General features: G+C 35.5%; 1 protein-coding gene across 10 annotated transcripts in view; it reads right to left on the bottom strand.

Moving 5' to 3' along the window:
* Positions 1-15837, bottom strand: part of USP9Y (ubiquitin specific peptidase 9 Y-linked) — a 204442-nt gene that overhangs the window by 125674 nt on the left and 62931 nt on the right. For all 10 annotated transcript variants that reach the window (XM_055377209.2, XM_055377205.2, XM_063703409.1 and 7 more), the window contains 6 exons: positions 14482-14700; positions 5527-5642; positions 5008-5259; positions 4708-4846; positions 3010-3162; positions 1690-1794 (listed from right to left, as the gene is read on the bottom strand). In XM_055377209.2, coding sequence (XP_055233184.1) covers positions 1690-1794; positions 3010-3162; positions 4708-4846; positions 5008-5259; positions 5527-5642; positions 14482-14700 — 984 coding nt within the window. The remainder of the gene's footprint in view (positions 1-1689; positions 1795-3009; positions 3163-4707; positions 4847-5007; positions 5260-5526; positions 5643-14481; positions 14701-15837) is intronic.

The following is a 15837-nucleotide window of genomic DNA, read 5'->3' on the forward strand; positions in this document are numbered from 1 at the left end:
GAACTGCCAGCTTTACCAACACCTCAAAAATGCAATGCTAGTTGCTGAATAACAGACTTTTGATAAACAACAGATAAGCCAAACAGCAATACAGAAATGACAGATTTTTTTTTTTCTTTTGAGACAGTCTCCCTCTGTTACCCAGGCTGGAGTGCAGTGGTGTGATCTTGACTCACTGCAACCTCTGCCCCTGAGGTCCAAGACATTCTCCAGAGTAACTGGGATTATAGGCATGCACCACCATGCCCAGAGAACTTTTTGTATTTTTAGTAGAGATGGGGTTTCATCACGTTGGCCAAGGTGGTCTCGAACTCCTGACCTCATGTGAGCCACCCTCCTCAGTCTCCCAAAGTGCTGGGGTTACAGGCGTGAGACACCGTTCCCAGTCAGATAATAGATTTTTTATTTTAATTATCTTAAAGTCATCTTGAGAATTTATGAATTAAAAAGGAGAGGGAGAAAAAAAAAAGAGAGAAATTGACACCAGATCCTCCATCTATTATTATGGCTGTCTTGGTGCATCACTGTTTCAGAAGTTATCTCAGGACTAAAAGCAATAGGAAATAAAGAGTATCAAATATAACTTCTCAATATTGATGTCCTTGCCTACCTCTGATATACATCCAACAGATTAAAACATATAGTCATCTCAAATAAATTCTTATTATGCTGACATGATTAAAAGTCTAGTCCCTTTACATGGTAATTCTGATTTAACACATCTGGGGTGTAGTCAGAATTCAAAGTGTAACACTTGTGAAACTATTATCCAGGTCACTTCTGACTTCTTGTACATCATTTTCTTCCTTTTTTCTATATTCTCCATAACGGCAAGATCCACCTATGTGCTAAATTGTTACAATGTGTTAATTTTCATTGTCACAAAGTGTTCCATATAAAGGAGTCCACAGTTTACTTATCCTTTCATAATATATAGACATTTAAGTTGTTTCCTCCAGTTCGGGACTAATAAAACAATCCTGCTAAGATACTGTTGAAAACATTCCTTAGTGAACATATTCAGGAGTTTATCCAGGGCATATATTCAGAAATAGAATAGCTGGGTGATAGAATGTAAGAATCTACATTTTAAAAGAATAATGCCAACCTATTCTCTCTTGTAATTAGCAAGTAAAGCTCCCACCAAAAATCTAATTACTATTTTACTGAAATATTTATTCCTGAATAATGACAAATGGATTTATATTCTTGATCCATAAATTCATCAACCTTAAAAACCAGCTAGACCACTGTGCCAAAATGCCTTTAAAAGTGACATTATGATATTAGAAACCTCGTTTTTTGAATTTCATTTCTATATGCCATATACATAACTCCACAGAACCAGAATGTTTTATGCCTCATTTTCCAATTATTCTCTGCATTTCTACAGGTTATTTTAACCAAAGTCAAAATGAAAATTACCAGTGGAAATGAATTCAAAGAAATAAGCTAAGTGAAAAAACATTAAGATTCTGCATTTGTGATGAAAACTATTACAACAAATTATTGTTAAACTCTGATTGGAAGAAACAACAATGACCAATTCTTTTTCATCAGAGATTCTTCCATGAAAATGTTAGTTAAGCACACTAGCTATAAGCAAAAGAAATCTAACTAATTAAACTTTACTTAGAATTAACTGGCAATATTTACTATTTGGCAATACTTTACTATTCAAGCTACTACCTTAAAGCAATCAAAAAGATGATCAAGTTGTCCAGGAGAAAAATCCCAAGCCAACTTTGCTAGCAGATCATGTACATTCTTCACAATGGCTTCATGTTTTCCTGCCTGTTGAAAAAACAAAAATAGAATAAATAAAAGCAAACAAAAAAATTATAGCATACTTAAATTTTAATAACAAAAAAATAGTTCCACTACAAGAATCTCCATTACTTAATAAACATTCCTACTTCATTTGAGTAATTAACAGAATTCTTAATATTTGAAATGCTTTAGAACTGTCATTTAATACCTGGCAACTCAGTTTTTTTGGGTACAAATAGTAAACTTCGGAAATTAATATGAAAACTTACTAGAAGGTATTTACAAATAAAACTAAGAGAAAAAGAAGTCAAAATATTGGATTGTTTCAAAACTCCAAGCTTAAGCGCTCAATAAAAGCAAGATTAAGTATTTTGTTGTTTCTCTTAAAAAAAAGGCAAAAAACAAGCTTTATGAGCCAGTGTCTAACAATACTCCCCAAGTGACCCAGGAGTAGAAACCTGCCATTAAGATAATATAAAAACATATGCATTAGTATCTCTGAAACCAGGGTTTTTTATTATGGAAAGTCATAATCTTCTATAATAATCGTATGTTTTTTAAAGTCACAGTAATGGAACTCTTGTGACATTTGTTTCTTCTATGCATTACATAGGTGAAAACCTCCAAATATAGATTCTTTATCCTCTTTCAATAATTGTTCCTTTAATCATAATTATTTTGCTATATAGATCTTTCATTTAAAACCATGTATGGCCAAGCGCGGTGGCTCACACCTGCAATCCCAGCACTTTGGGGGGCTAAGGAGGATGGATAATGAGGTCAGGAGATCAAGACCATCCTAGCTAACAGGGTGAAACCCTGTCTCTTCTAAAAATACAAAAAATTAGCCAGGCCTCGTGGTGGGTGCTTGTAGTCCCAGCTACTCAGGAGGGTAAGGCAGAGAATGGTGTGAACCCAGGAGGCAGAGCTTGCAGTGAGCTGAGATTGCACCAACGCACCCCAGTGTGGGACAGAGAGCAAGATTCCATCTAAAAAAAAACAATTAAAAAAAAAACCTAAAAAAACTACCTATAAGCTGCTACCATGAGTATATATACAAAGACAGAAAAATGTTATTTTTTGTTTAAAAATTCTTGGTTAAGATTTCTCTACATGAACAGCACATGCATTAGTAAAAGTCAGGCAATACTAAATTGCTGGCCATTATATAAGGGTTACCAAAAATTTTCTCCTTTTTGGTATCTTTCTTAGAAAATAGCTATCATCTCACTTTCTTACCTGTGCTGCCCAGATATTATCAAGGTCCTGTAATGTAAGAGCCTTTTCTTTAATCACAAAACGAAGAATTTTCTCTAGCTTTTCTACATATTGTGGTTGATGAAGACTGTCTTGCAAGACTATGGATAAGATATTATTTTGCTGTATCCATTCCTAAATGTAATACAAGAATTCAATGCTGAAACTAAAAAGAAATTTTTTTAAAAAGCAAAATAAAAACATGTCTCCAACTTCTAAATAATGTTAAGTAGGAATTCAAAAGTCCAAATTATGTATAGATTCACAAATTACAGCACAGTAGTGTAACATTTAAGTGTTGTGTTAATTCAAAATTAAATACTAAAATAACTTATTTCACAAAATTTGGCAAATAAAATCTTTCCATAGGTGTACTAGATTCACAAATTATAAATTCACTAATATAATGAATTACCTTGGTGTTGTAATCTGCAATTAGTATACATTAACATAAATAATTTTACAGAATTTTACTTCTGCAAATAAGGATTCCCATATGTGATACAACAGTACACTTCTCACACTATCCATTGAAAACAACCAGTTTTATATTTCCAATCTTAGATTCTTCTGTAAAATACAATAAAAGTGCCACAACAATTTCAAATTTTGCTAAATACTTTCACTGTTGGTGTCTCTCAAGAACCAGTAATAATTCAAGGACTAGTGAATATACTGAGTAATTCTGTTTAACATTCCACAAAGCAGGTAAATTGCATACATAAAACCTGACCACCAGCACTGAGTATGAGCATGGGTCTAAGGTAAACACTATTAATACCACCCAAATGTCCTTAGCATATCTTTTTTCACATTCTAATCCTTTCCACTAGCAACCTGAAGATTATTTTATGGTAAAGATTATTCTACAGAAATGATCTCCACTATGCAAACCACATACACTCAAAAAAAGACTTTTTAATACTTTGGTGAAGTATTTGCTATTTATTTCAAAACTAAAATGTCTGAAAATATCTATGGTAAACAGTTTCATTACCTGTCAAAATGACATACATAGTGATTTTAAAATGAAATTATTAAGAAATTAATCTTACACTTTGGGAGGCCGAGGCGGGTGGATCATGAGGTCATGAGTTCAAGACCAGCCTGGCCAAAATGGTGAAACCCCATCTCTACTAAAAATATAAAAATTAGCCAGGCGTGGTTGCAGGCGCCTGTAATCCCTGCTACTTGGGAGGCTGAGGCAGATAATTGCTTGAACCCAGGATACGGACATTACAGTGAATGGAGATCGTGTCACTGCACTCCAGCCTGGGTGATGGAGTGAGACTTTGTCTCAAAAAAAAAAAAAAAAGAAATTAATCTTAATATTCTTAAAATCATGATAAAGCACTACTCAATTAGTTCATTCACCAGACTGCAGATCCACATAACCCCTCTGAAAATCACATCTTACTATTTCATTTCAACCAAGCCATCTATTTACATCAAAGGTACATTCAAAAATAATAAATTTACCTGAGAAACAATTAAGTTACCTCAACAGTTTCAAACAACTAATCATTTATTAAACCTTTTATATTATTATAAAAAGATCTTACAATTAGTCATAAATCTTTCAATTTTAGTTTTGCTATCGTTGCTTCTAACAACAATTGGTAATAATGTAATTTTCCATAAGCAGTGTCTTATTCACAATAAAAGATTTAAGAGGCTTACTGCCATTCGCTCAGCTGTCAGCCATTCTTCCTCCTCAGGATTACTACGCCGATGAGTATAATATGATACACTAGATATAACCTTATTTATTTCATTCAGTGCATTCATCTTTCCATTAAAAGAGGAAATTTGCAACAATCTATGAGAAAAATTTGGAGTAAATGTTATAACCTTATTTATTTCATTCAGTGCATTCATCTTTCCACTAAAAGAGGAAATTTACAACCATAAATGAGAGAAATTTGGAGTAAATGTTATATCAGAATTCACACAAATAATTTAAGATGGAAAATATCTTACCTGAGTATCATCTTTAACCTAAAAATTTCCAAATTTTTTATAGTCTCATCTTGTCCTGAAATTCTTGAAGCTAAGTTCTTCAAAGATTTAATAATCATTGAAAGGGCATCATTTTTGGCTTCATTCTTTGCTTCCTTTTTCAGTTCTTCATCAGTTAAGTTTTCCAATAAATGTGGAACTATTTCTATAACTGGAATGAAGTACTTTTTCACTGTATGTTGACTGAGAAACTCATAGCATTGTCCAAATGGTCTGAAATACGAAGGACACAAAACCTCTGTAACATTCACGTTTTTTAAAAGAACTAAACTTGCCAATTAGTTTCAACACTTAAGACCACACAAAAACAGGTCCTCATTTTACAGTGAGACACAACCCACACTGAAAAAAATGAAACAATGATTTTTAAGTAAATAAAATAGTAATTTACGTAATGCACAGAATATGAAAATATAATTTAATAAGAGCTGCAATTATTTGAACATGAAATTATTTAACAAACATGAAAACATAACTTACTTAATAAGAGCTGCAATTATTTGAACATTTAATGCTGATCCATTAAAAAAACGATCATGCAAAATCTGGAACCCATTTAATATGCCAAATTTATTGATGAGATCCACTAGCCAACCCTGTAATACAGTTAATAATAAACATTAATTCCCCCCTTTCAGAAAAAAAGTTACTATTTGAAATGCATTTGTGTGAAGCATACTAGAAATGGAAAATTTAATTAAAAAATTATACTAAATTATCTTTAAAAAGAGTACAAGACATGTTTATTATATATACTTACAGAGATTTAAACCTTTTATATTGTATTTTGTTTTCTGTATCCTTTCAGCTAGACACAGCACAGGCAGAAATTATATCATAGTTCATGGGGACACAACTGGTATTGTTTATATCTAATGTATCTGGTACGAGTAAGAATCAGGTAAAGGTTGTATATCTAAAAACATTTCTAAACGTTAAGATGCAATATGAATTAACGACTTCAGAAGTTATGAAAAGTATGAATAAACTAAGAATTAAGAAATAAGGTAAAATGAAAGATTTTTATATCGTTTTCTAGAGTCAAGTTTTAGGAGAAAAATCAAAAAGAGGGAGTAGAGAACAAAGGATGTTTTACTGCCAATCTTTTCTTCCTCTTCTTTTTTTTTTTTTTTTTTTTTTTTTGGAGACGGAGTCTTGCTCTGTCACCCAGGCTGGAGTACAGTGGCATGATCTCAGCTTACTGCAACCTTTGCCTCCCAGGTTCAAGCAATCCTCTGGTCTCAGCCTCCTGAATAGCTGGGATTACAGGCACCCACCAATACACTCAGCTAATTTTTGTATTTTTAGTAGAGATGGGGTTTCACCATGTTGGCCAGGCTGGTCTCAAACTCCTGACCTGAGGTGATACACCCACCTCGGACTCCCAAAGTGCTGGGATTATAGGCATGAGCCATCATGTCTGACCATACTACCAATCTTGAGAGAAATAATTTCTCCAGTTTGAACAGAAAAACATATTCAGGACATGTGGAAAATGTGAAATAAAAAATAACTTTTAAAGAACACACTGGTATAACTCTTAATCCTAGGTTTGATACGATGAAAAACTGAATTTTAAAAGCTTTGGTAAATATATTCCTGAATGAATTTACTATAATATTATATTTTTCTATCTTTTTATTATTTAGCTTTAAAAAATCAGTTCATGGAGTGACATCAGCAAGATTGTGGACTAAAACACTCCAAAGCCTTGTTTCTGTTCAAAGAAAAAACTTCACTGCAATTCTGAAAATCAGTCAAAAGTATACAGCTATCAAGAAAATGCCCAGTTCAAGAAAAAGCCATATTCAAAGGGAACAGGCAGTTTTGTGTTATTTCACTTATCCTTCCCCACTCCCTTCCTACCAAGGTACAGTTTGCAGAACCAGTGATCTGGTCACCAGTTCTGTGTGAACTGGAGGAATCAAGAGGGCTAGATTTACAACATTCTAAATTTGTCTGCAGGCTGCCTGTGGGATTAGTCTCTGTATACTCAACCTGAAGGGCAAGGGGCCAACAGTGGCTTAAAACTCCAACTAGAAGCCATGGGAAGACAATTTGTGAAGTCTCCAAGGGAATTACAAACCTGTAGACTACTGAGGCGAACTACTGAATGAAGAATGCACATGACAGGTAAGGCAGCAAAAATAAACAGAGGTGAGGCTCATGGAGGAATTGGGAAATTTTTACAGCAACCATCATGGAATGGAATAACCAGAACCATGTGAAATACATGGGTAAAAAAGACTCACAGAAAGTCTCAAGAAAGACAAATACCTAGAAAAGGTTAAAGCAGGCTTTAAGCCTGTAAGCTGAGCTGATTAATAAAGGCATTCCCCTGTACCAAGCCAGTTCACAAAGACTGGGGAATATAAGTGCTTTTTCAAATGCTCAAAATGACTCAGCAGGCCAGTCACGGTGGCTCATGCCTGTCATCCTAGCACTTTGGGAGGCTGAGGTGGGTGGATCCCCTGAGGTCAGAAGTTCAAGACGTGCCTGGTCAACATGGTGAAACCCCTGGCTAAATATACAAAAATTAGCTGGCATGGTGGCGGGCGCCTGTAAACTCAGCTACTCGGGAGGCTGAGGCAGGAGAATCGCTTGAACCCAGGAGGCAGAAGTTGCAGTGAGCCAAGATCACGCCATTACACTCCAGCCTGGGCAACAAGAGGGAAACAAGAGGTCTTAAAATAATAATAATAATAATAATATAAAAATACAAAAAATTAACTGGGCATAGTGGTGGGAGCCTGTAATCCCAGCTACGTGGGAGAGTGAGACAGGAGAATTGCTTGAACCCAGGAGGCAGAGGTTGCAGTGGGCAGACATGGTGCCATTGCACTCCAGGCTGGGTGACAGAGCAAGGCTCTGTCTCAAAAAAAAAAAAGATGACACAGCATACAAAAAGTAGACAAGATAAAATAAATCTCCAGAAACTGTCCTTGGAGAAACACAGCCAGACTCACTTGACAAACACTTTAAAATATCAGCGCAGTGTCTCACGCCTTTAATTACAGCACTTTGGGAGGCCGAGGCGGGCGTATCGCCTGAGATCAGGAGTTCAAGACCAGCCTGGCCAATATGCTGAAACCCCATCTCTACTAAAAATACAAAAACTAGCTGGGCATGGTGGTGCACGTCTGTAATCCCAGCTACTCGGGGCCAGGGGGAGCTGAGGAAGAGAATCGCTTGAACTAGGGAGGCAGAGGTTGCAGTCAGCCAAGATCGCACCACTGCCCTCCAGCCTGAGAGACAGAGTAAGGCTCTGTCTCAAAAATAAAATAAAATAAAATAAAAAAATTTAAGAAAAAGTCAAATATGCCTAATGAACTAATGAAAAAGGAGGCTAAAGAATATTAGAAAAATGATATACAAATAAAATGAACATGTCAACAGAGAGAAAAAACAATAAAGAACCAGGGCCAGGAGTGGTGGTTCAATCCTATCATCCCAGCACTTTGGGAGGCCAAGGCAGGCAGATGACCTGAGGTCAGGAGTTCAAGACCAGCCTGACCAAACATGGAGAAGAAACCCCATCTCTACTAAAAATACAAGTAGCCGGGTGGCCAGGTGTGGTGGCCTGTAATCCCAGCACTTTGGGAGGTCGAGGCAGGCGGATCACGAGGTCAGGAGACTGACACCATGCTGGCCAACATGGTGAAACCCCATCTCTACTAAACATACAAAAAATTAGTGAGGCATGGTTGTGCGCGTCTGTAGTCCCAGCTACGTGGAATCCTGAGGCAGGGGAATCACTTAAACCCAGGAGATGGAGGTTGTGGTAAGCCGAGATCGCGCCATTGCACTCCAGCCTGGGCAACAAGAGCAAAACTCTGTCTCAAACAAACAAAAAAACCAAACGTAAATTCTGCAGATGAAAATACGGAAACTGAATTCAAAAATTCACAAGATGGGCTCAACAGGAGACATCAATAGGGAGGACTGACAATCAGGACTTGAGAAAAGGTCATTTAAAATCAGAGTAAGTGGAGAAAAAAAGAAGTCAAAAGTGAATAGCCTGAGAGACTTAGGGAATACCACCACTTGGAAAAATGCAAACATTATGAACGTCCAAGAAGCAGAAGATAAAGAAACAGAGATCTTACATGCAGAAATAGTGGCCAAAATAGTGGCCAAAACTGTGCCATATTTGAGGAAAGACATGGATATATACAAATAGAAAAGGCTCAGTACCTCTAGGGAAGGCACACCCCCAAAGACCACCACAAAAAAAGTTATAAAAAGAAAGAATCTAGAAATTAGTAAGAAAAGTAACTCCTCACATAATGAAAACAAAACAACAGCAATAACAACAAAACCCTCAAAAATAGCTAACAGCTGAATGCTCATTAGGAAGTACTGAGAGGAAAATACTATCAAATAATAATTTGGTACTTGGCAAAACAGTCCTTGAAATTAAGACATTTCTAGACAAACAAAAGCTGCTAGAGTCTATTACCACTAGACTACAAAAATGCTAAATGGAGTGCAAGTTGAAATACAAGGGCCCTAGGTGATAATTCAATGTATTAAAAAAAAAAGACCAAATCTGTGGTAAAGAAAAGCACACAAACATTTGTAAAACTCAGTATTACTGTAATTGTCTAATAACTCCACTTTTTATTCTCTTACAGAATTTGAGAGGCCAAAGAATTAAAAAACTTATGTCTGTATTACATATAAAAAGATATCATTTGTGATATCAATAACATAAATTGGAGCAGGTGAGGTGTAAAGGACATTATGTATGCAACTGAAATCAAGTTGGTATGGGTTTAAAATAGACTATTACAGCTATTATAATAATATACAGGCATACTTCATTTTATTACGCTTTGCTTTACTGAATTTTGCAGATACTATTTTTTTTAAGAAGTGAAATTTGTAAAATGTCACATTTTTTAGCAATGAAGCATTTTAAAATTAAGGTGAGTACATTTTTTAAAGACGTAATGTTACCACATACTTAACAGACTAAGAATAGTGAAAATTATATATACACTGAGAAACAAAAAACTTGTGCAACTAAAACTAACTCCCTTCAATGTGGTAATTGCTTTATTGCAGTGGTCTGGAACTCAACCTGCAATACTATCTCCAAGGTATGCCCCTATGTAATCTCCATGGTAACCAGGAAAAACATGTTTATGGAACATGCCTAAAAGGAAATGAGAAGAATCACAACATGTCCATAAAAGACAATCTGAAGAATTGAAATTATGAAAATAAAGTCAGTAGGTAAGAAAATTATACAGAAAAAAAGCTGTAAGACATCAGAAAACAACAAAATGGCAGTGGTAAATCCTCTTTATCACTAATTACTCTGAATATAAAGTAGATTCAACTTCCCAACCAAATGATACAGATTGGCAGAATAGATTTAAAAAACAAAAACAGAATCCAAGATACACTGTCTACAAAAGACTCACTTAAATATAAGGATGCACACAACTTGAAAGCTAAGAATACAAAACATCTGGGAGGCCGACGTGGGTAGATTACCTGAGGTCAAGAGTTTGAGACCAGCCTGGCCAACATGACAAAAGCCCGTCTCTACTAAAAATACAAAAATTAGCAGGGCATGGTGGTACATACATGTTGGTGCACACTCCCAGCTACTTGGGAGGCCGAGACATGAGAATCACTTGAACCTGGGAAGCAGAGTTTGCAGTGAGCCAAGATTGCACCACTGCACTCCAGCCTGTGCAACAGAGCGACTCTGTCTCAAAAAAAAAAAAAAAAAAAAAAAAAAAAAAATCCACACAAACAGTAACTAAAAGAGAACATGTTTTGCTAATATGAAGCAAAATAAATTTTAGGTAGCATCCTCTCACAAGAGGCAAAAAAGGATGTTATATGATCATAAAAGGGTGAATTCACTGTAATTATAAATATGCATACACCAAACTTCAGAACTGCTGACTGTGTGAAGCAAACATTAAGAGACCTAGAGAGAAACAGTTATACAAAATTAGTCAGACACTTCAATACCATATTTCCAATAATCAGTAAACAATCAGACAGAATGTCAACAAGCTGAGGTGGGAGGATCACTTGACATCAGAAGTTCAAGACCAGACTGGCCAACACGGTGAAGCTCTGTCTCCACCAAAGATACAAAACTGAGCCAAGCATGGTGGCGGGTGCCTGTAATCCCAGCTACACAGCAGGAGAACAGCTGGAGCCTGGGAGGTAGAGATTGCAGTGAGCTGAGATTGCACCACTATACTCCAGCCTGGGTGACAAAGCAAAGCCCTGTCTCCAAAAAAAATAAGGAAAAAAAGGCCTTGCACAACACTAGAGAACAAGTTGACCTAATAAACATTTATGGAACACTCCACACAAAAGTAGCAGAATAAACATTCTCGTCAAGTGCACTTAGAACGTCCATCAGGATACATTACGTAACAAACAAAACAAATCTTAACATATTTAAGACTGAGCTCATACAAACTATCTTTCCAGATCAGGATGCAAGGAAACTAGGAATCAACAGCAGAAGAAAAACTGAAAAATCAGCCAGGTGCATTGGGAGGCCAAGGCAGGTGGATCACTTGAGGTCAGGAGTTCAAGACCAGCCTGGCCAACATGGTCAAACCCCATCTCTACTAAAAATAGAAAAAATTAGCTGGGCGTGGTGCCACACACCTGTAATCCTAGCTACTCCAGAGGCTGAGGCATGAGAATTGCTTGAACCCAGGAGGTGGAGGTTGCGGTGAGCCGAGATCACACCACTGCACTCTAGCCGGGGTGAAAAAGCGAAACTCCATCTCAAAAAATAAAATAAAATAAAAACTGAAAAATCCATAAATAAGTAGAAATTAAACAACACATCTTAAACGACCCATCGATCAAGGAGGAGAACTCCAACAGAAAGTATAATATTTGAGGCAAATAAAAATGAAAACATATCAAACTTATGAGATGCGGCAAAAGCTGTGCGAAGAGAGAACTTCACAGTACAGAGGATTTTTTAAAAAAGATCTCCAATCAACAACCGAAAATTTATACCTTAAAGAACTACAAAAAGAAGCTGGGAGCAATGGCCCACGCCTGTAATCCCAGCACTTTGGGAGGCTGAGGTGGGCGGATCACCTGAGGTCAGGAGTTTGAGACCAGCCTGACCACCATGGTGAAACCTCTTTTCTACTAAAAATACATAAATCAGCCGGGTATTGTGGTGAGCACCTGCTAACCCCAGCAGCTATGGAGGCTGAAGGCACAGGACGGGAGGCAGAGGTTGCAGTGAGCTGAGATCATGCCGCTGCACTCCAGCTTGGGCGACAGAGCAAGACTCTGTCTCAAAAACAAAAACAAACAAACAAAAAATAACTACAAAAAGGGTAACGAAATAAACCCAAAGATAGCAGAAGAATATAAATGCAAGAGATTAGCAAACAGAGCAGAAAAACAACAAAACCAAAATTTGGTTCTTGAAAAAATAAAGAAATTGTCAGACCTCTAGCCAGTTTGACTAAGAAAAAGAGAGAAGACTCAAATAACTAATAGCAGAAACAAAAGAGGAGACATTACTATGTATATTATAGAAATAAAAAACCATCTGAGAGTACTAAGAACCACTGCATCCTAAAAAACTGGATAACCTAGATAGGAGGACAACTTTATAGAAATATACAATCTACCCAAGACGCAACGATGAAGAAATAGAAAATCTGAATAGGCCCATAACTAATCAGACAGAATCAGCAATCAAAAATACCCCCATAAAGAAAAGCCCAAACAAAACCCAATCACTTCAATGGGGGAATTCTACCAAATACTTGAAGAATTAAGACCAATCATCCTCACACTCTTCCAAAAAACTGAGGAGGAAAGAACATATCCAAACTCATCTATGAAGACAGCATTACCCTGAACATCAAAACAAGACAAAGAAATTACAAAAAAAAACCCTACACACTAATCTCCCTTATAAATATTGATGCAAAATTCTGCAATGCTATAATAGCAACAAAATTTAAAACATATTAAAGAGATTATATACATGACCAAGTTATTTTTTTCCTGGAATGAAAGACACTTCAACATACAAATATTGATCAATATGACACACAATCTGAAGAGAATGAAAGGAAAAAAATCACATGATCATGGCCATCAATGCCGAAAAAGCTTTGACAAAATTTAACACCACAATGATAAAACCACTAAACAAACGAGGAACAGACATAATTGACATTAACATAATAAAGACTTTATGTAAAAAGCTCTTGGTTAACATCATATTCTATGATGAAAGACTGAAAGCTGTTTATCTAAGATCAGGAACAATCAAGAATGCCTCCTTTCACTATTTCTATTCAGTACACTAATTAAGTCCTCCTACCTGTGGAAGTAACACAAGAAAAAGCAGTAACAGGATTTATCCAATTTGAACCAATGGGAAAGAAAAAAGTAAATTATGTCTGTTCACAAAAATTTTATACTATTTAAAGGAATTCTGTATCATTTTATCTTTTTGGATTCTGCGAGTTTGTGTGTTTGTGTGTGTGTGTGTGAGCACATGCACATGTGCATATGCAGTATACTTGCTAAAGCCACGTTCTATTTTCTTTTTCTGTTGCTGGTTAAGTTTTTTTCGTGCGCTAAATATTAATTGAATTTCATATGATCAAAGTGACTTTGAGATATGAAATAGCCACTATGGTAATATTAAAGATACTGACACATTAAAGTGAAAATATACAAAACTGGGTGACTTTTCCATAGCCTTGACTGCTAGTGCAGTGGTTTTGGCTGTTTTTTTCTTTTCTGGCTTTTTGATGTATAATTAGATTTTGTTGTCTTCTATCCCGCTTCCTTGAGAAAAATTGTTAATTCTGGCAAGTATAAAGCAGATCTAACTTCCTTTGAGGTACAATTACAAAGATTACTTACATGATCCAAGATTTAGCTGTTGAACACTGAACCATCTTCTCCTAAGAAAATTAGGCATTACAAGAAACGCCTAATGGTATGTCATGAAAGCAAAATGGTACAATTTTAAAATCTCACTGAGTTTATACAGTCTGTAAATATATGTAAGCATTCTGCTGTTTTAATAAATATATACACACAGTACAAACAAAGAACAGCCCATGCTTATTTGCAGTAATTACAGTCTCTAAAGTAGCTGTGAACAATGAATTAGCAAATACTGACTTCTCCTCACAGAAACACAACGCTATGCTCCAAGGAGCATATTCAACCAATCAATACATAATAAACCCTGTTCAGGCATGAGTTATATGGTTACTGACCATGAGTTCAAGGTTATACATATTAAATAATAGGTCTTTAAACAGAAACCCACATAAAACAAGATTATGTATTGACTTGATCATTATTTAAAGACAGGTTCACATCACTAATGGTCTGTGGCAAATGCAAACAAAAAAATTAATATTTAATCTTGAAAATAACAAACCAACACACTTTTGGTGATCGAGGATCTGAAGAACGAGCAAATAATTCATCTTCAGGCAACTGAGCATTTGAGGAAATTAATTCACACGGACGTGTACCATTGTAGATATGAAATTTGCAGTGAGGATTTAAGGCCATGGCGAGAAGTTCTAGAAGTGGAAACCAATCTTGGGACAACTTGGCCACACAAAGCTCCACTAGGCGATGAGTATTGTTAATAATACATCTCTGTTACATGGATAGGATATAATACAGTTTATAATAAAAACACATTGCAATTTCAAACACATTTAATTTTTATTAATAATCTCTTTCAATTTTTCTGCACTGGTCATCTTAATTCTGCATAATTTCACTAATATTGTGATCAAAGTAATACATTGGTAAAGATAAATTAATATTTATTTCATAAATTTGCACTTAATTTCAAAAGCCATTTGAGAAACGTAACAAATAAAGTAGGTACCACTGTTTGTCTATTTCTGCTTTATGTCCACAGGACACACAAATTGCCACTTTTCTCTCTGGAATTTGTACTTTAGAGGAAACATTTAAAGTTTTGTTATCAACATCTCAACTCAAAAGTCATATATTTTCAAAATTTCAATTTCCACCCCTACAAAAAAGTTATAGGTCAATTCAGAGCTGCTGGCATATGCATGCCATCGTCATTTGTGGAAAATGTCTAAGTTGTATTTTTTAGGTTGAGGTCATCAAAAAGTATATATTTGATACATAACTTTTGGTTAACTGCATTTTCTAAAAAAGAACCAGAGGCCTGAAGTATGTACAGTAATTCAGTAAAGATACTTTATTTTGTCATTTTTAAAATCTCTGAAATATGAAGGTATCTTATAATAGAATCAAGATACTTGGCAGACTTTAATATATACCTAGGTACTAAATTTGCAATATTACCTGAGATTACTTGTGTTTCCTTTTACCTATCACTTGAAGATACTGCTAATCTGAGAATGTATTAAATTCTATTTGACTTTTTTGGCATCAAAACTCTAAGTATGAATTTGTATCACAAAATTGTGTGAGTACTGGTTTCTGATCTAAATTTCCAAGACAGGAGGTCTTCTTTCTCTACCAATCTTCTTTCTTTCATTCTCTGCACATTACATAACTGACTTTAGAACTATTATACTCTGGAAAATAGTTTCTTTGCTTTACATTTGCGCATAGTGAGTTTCTTTACCATTTACATTTGCACTGAAATTATATCCTTTGTTATCCCAGCTACATTGAGAGTCTGCTTAAATATTTTTGACCTCAAGTGGTACAAAATAGTAGTGCCTCTTCCAATCAATACTATCTTGCATTTGATGAAATACACTGTATTATGTGTAAGGTTACAAG

Source organism: Gorilla gorilla, chromosome Y, assembly GCF_029281585.2.
Source record: "Gorilla gorilla gorilla isolate KB3781 chromosome Y, NHGRI_mGorGor1-v2.1_pri, whole genome shotgun sequence".
NCBI lineage: Eukaryota > Metazoa > Chordata > Mammalia > Primates > Hominidae > Gorilla > Gorilla gorilla.